Source organism: Cynara cardunculus, assembly GCF_001531365.2.
Source record: "Cynara cardunculus var. scolymus isolate 2C chromosome LG 4, CcrdV1, whole genome shotgun sequence".
In the NCBI taxonomy this organism is placed as follows: Eukaryota; Viridiplantae; Streptophyta; class Magnoliopsida; order Asterales; family Asteraceae; genus Cynara; species Cynara cardunculus.
Window position 1 is genome coordinate 19,015,752 of NC_037531.1, and position 3,666 is coordinate 19,019,417.

The window sequence follows — 3,666 nt, forward strand, 5'->3', positions numbered from 1 at the left end:
CCCTGTAGTGGTCCCCGAAGCCTCTTCTGAGTCTTCATGAGAAGCTTCTGAAGTGCATTCCGAGTTACCTTCACGTTTGTGTTTGATCTTATCCACAAGCGGTTAATGTTGTGTAGTTATTCCTACAGTGAATTGTTTATCTCTTATATAAATATATAAAATCTCTAATACAAATATGTAAAACGTAGGGTTCAAAAAGGCGCATGATAGTGTAAGACGCGTCTCTGCTGTTACATAAGCCCTATACGTTTGTGTAAGGTGTGGCTCATGCCATGACGCCTTGAGGTGCACGTTTTTTTATAAGACGGGATTTTTTTCAATTTTTTTAACTTTTGTGTTTTTACACTTTTAGCTTCAGATTTTATATTTTTACAAACTTAACTAATCACATTACTCACTTATATATATATATATATATATATGTGTGTGTGTGTGTGTGTGTGTGTGTGTTTGCGCGCGCCATATAAATTCGCCGTCTTATGTCACGCTTTAAAAACCGTTGTGACCTCACCATGGCGTGTAAGACTTAAGGCTTGACATCGCCGCCACGCCATGTCTCACACCAATTTAAGCCTTGATAAAACGTTGAATCTGGGTGGTAGAAACTCGATTTTACAACCTTTAATTTCGAATGGTCATTTGAATTATCCCAATACTTAAGAATTGAATTAGTGTGTTGGGAAAACGGACTTTAATGAAGCAAATGATTTATCTGATCTTATTCATCAAGGAACCCTACATTTCTACGGCTTTCGTCTTAAATAAGTGTTCATATTTCTATTTTATTTTGCTCTAAAATAAGTATTTACTTTCCAATTTATCCTTGTTCAAGAGTGAACTGCATTTTTTGTTAATGTGGTTTAGAATTTTTACAAGATTCCATCTTTATTTTGAAAAATTAATGAGTTGGGTCCATGTAATATGTTTGCATTTTTTTTATTAGAGTTGACTTAAAGCATCTTCAACAGCTATGCTAAAATAAAAAGTTTGGAGATTTGAGGTGTAATTTTGCTCCAACAGCTATGCTATACCGTATGCTTAAATTGAGAAAAGAATAGAGAGAGTAAAAATCTCCAAATTTGGAGAAATTTCTAAAACTCTATATTTAAAAAAGAGAAATAATATTTAATTATTACTCACTAACAAGAGACATTGAAATTAAGTGTTTAATAAAAAAATATATTTTATTAAACTAGGATTTGAATTCATTGTGTACTACCAATGGAAAACCTTACATTGCAATCCCTTCTTTTACAAACCCAATAATTCGTACAAACTTGCAAACCAGTTTTCATGTGTTGTTTCAACACATATGAAAATACAGTGTTTATACAGTGTTATGTTTCATATGTGAAATATTCAAAATTGTTTTTTTCCACACACAAAACAACCTAGAACGCTTCACATATGAAACACCATTGTATAAATACTGCATCTTCACACTTGTTGTTTCATATGTGAAACAACATATGAACACTGGTTTGTAAGTTTGTACAGTTTATTGGGTTTGTAAATGATTACGTAAACGATACTGTGAACAAACATAACAAGTTTATCTTAAAAATCGATGTGTATTTCTGAATGAACCAAAAGAAGTGTTCCAATAATCCCTTCAAATGTTTCATTAATTTTATGACCAAGAGAAGAATGGAAATCTCCTTGATAAAAAGTACGTATTTCGCCCCCGATCGAAATCCAACTACATCCCGGAGTTTTCCCGAATCCCGACCTTTTCATTTCCGATCGAACCCTCGAAACATCGCTCCACATGCCTCGAGAATCATATATCCCACACAACGCAATGTAATTACTAGCATTCGTTGGTTCAATTTCAAAAAGATGGCGAGCTGCCATTTCACCGGTCTCGACATTTCTATGCACCAAAGAACCCGCAAGGAGTGCACCCCACACGCTAGCCGGTGGGACCGTCTTCATACTTCTGATCAAAACTATGGCCTCGTTGAACCATCCAAAACGACTCAAAAGATCCACCATGCAAGCGTAATGCTCGACAGTTGGTTCGAATCTGTATGATGATCTTATAGAGTTAAAAATCTTTTTACCTTGGTCTATAAGACCGGAATGGCTACAACTAGCTAAAATGGCGGTTAGAGTCACGCTATTCGGTTTGAATCCCGAGTCTTTCATTTTCTCGAACAAACGTAAAGATTCTTTCCCGTTTCCATGGAATCCGTAGCACGATATTAACGTAGTCCAAGTCACCAAATTACGATTTCTGAGGCTAAGGAAGATCTTCTCAGCATCACACAAGTAGCCGCATTTAGAATACAAGTCGATCAATGAATTCCCGATGGCGGTATCTTTATGTAAGACCGTGTTCTTCAGCACTTGCCCGTGAATTTCTTTCCCTTTCGTGACATCTCCTAGTTTCCCGCAAACATTTAGAAGGGTCGGAACCGTCATCGAGTCCAATTCTGCTTTGTTTCCAAGCATGTTTCTAAAACAATCCAAAGCCTCAAGATGCAAACCAGCCTTTGCAAACCCTGAAATCATCGAATTCCATACAACTGAGTCTTTCCACGACAACCCCACGAAAACAATCCGTGCATCATTCAATTTCCCGCATTTCGAGTAAAAATCCAAAACCGAAGTCGAAACCACAACGCAGTTCTCGAACCCGAGTTTAACCACCATACCATGCAACATTACACCAAGCAAAACATCACCGATCCCAGCACAGATCTTTAAAACCAGAGGCAACGTGTAATGATCTGGTTTCAAACCCGAGTTCAAGAACTCATCGAAAACACTTAGAGCATCACGGTGCATAGACTTTCGAACATAACCCGAAATCATAATGTTCCAAGAATGCATGTTTCGTTCAAGCATTTTGTCGAACACCTTGCGTGCATACAGAAGAGAACCTTTAGAATAAGCCAACAAGAGATCTGTTTGAAGTGTGGCATCGTGAATCAGACCATGGATGAGTATTTGGACATGGGTTTGTCGAGCATGAGAGAGAACAGTAGGAGGAATGGACCTTCGAAGGATAGAACTCAAGCTTAACATAAAAGATGACATTTTCTTATCAATGGTGTTTCCTGCAAGTAGAACCTTTACGTCAAATCCCCTTTCCGATGCGGTTTCGTAACTTGCTAATTTGTTGATTACCAGTTCGTTTTGGTTTCTCTTCTACGAATTTGTCTTTATGTTTCATATAATTGTCAACTGTGTGAAGATTCTTCAAACCGTTTTGGAAATATGTAATGAATCGACGTTCTTGTAAGACCAACTTATTTTCGTAAGATCATAAAAATTTATACCAAACATTTATTATTATTGTGAAGTTACAACTTAACATCGAACCTTCATAGCAAAAACGTTCTAAAGGTTTACCTTTACAATGTTTTCATGGGAAAAGAGTCAGAAATAAAGTTCCTAAAAACCCAACTTACGGATCATGAGAGTAAAACAACATCTAATGCTTAATATCGAATCACTCGACTTTATCTTCTAGATTGATTTTCTGATATAAGAGATAAGGTTGAGTGTTAATTTATGGTCTCCCATGATCTCAATTGCTATATCTAATAATTACACTTTTTAATTAACTAAAATAACAATTTGACCTTCAATAACAATCCTGTCCTAATTAAGGATAAAATTGTAAAATAAATATTTACTTTTAAAAATAAACATTTAGTT

At 36.0% G+C, this 3,666-nt stretch overlaps 1 protein-coding gene across 1 annotated transcript; it reads right to left on the reverse strand.

Annotated features, from left to right (window-relative positions):
• Positions 1-1,557: 1,557 nt before the first annotated feature.
• Positions 1,558-3,042, reverse strand: LOC112510989 (pentatricopeptide repeat-containing protein At5g04780, mitochondrial-like). The gene has a single exon (XM_025116342.1). It carries the CDS (start codon positions 3,040-3,042, stop codon positions 1,558-1,560), a length of 1,485 nt encoding a protein of 494 aa, XP_024972110.1.
• Positions 3,043-3,666: the final 624 nt, after the last annotated feature.

What these genes read in the sequence shown, in the direction of transcription:
- LOC112510989 (XM_025116342.1), bottom strand. Translation starts at nt 3,042, where the DNA reads ATGTCATCTTTTATGTTAAGCTTGAGTTCTATCCTTCGAAGGTCCATT.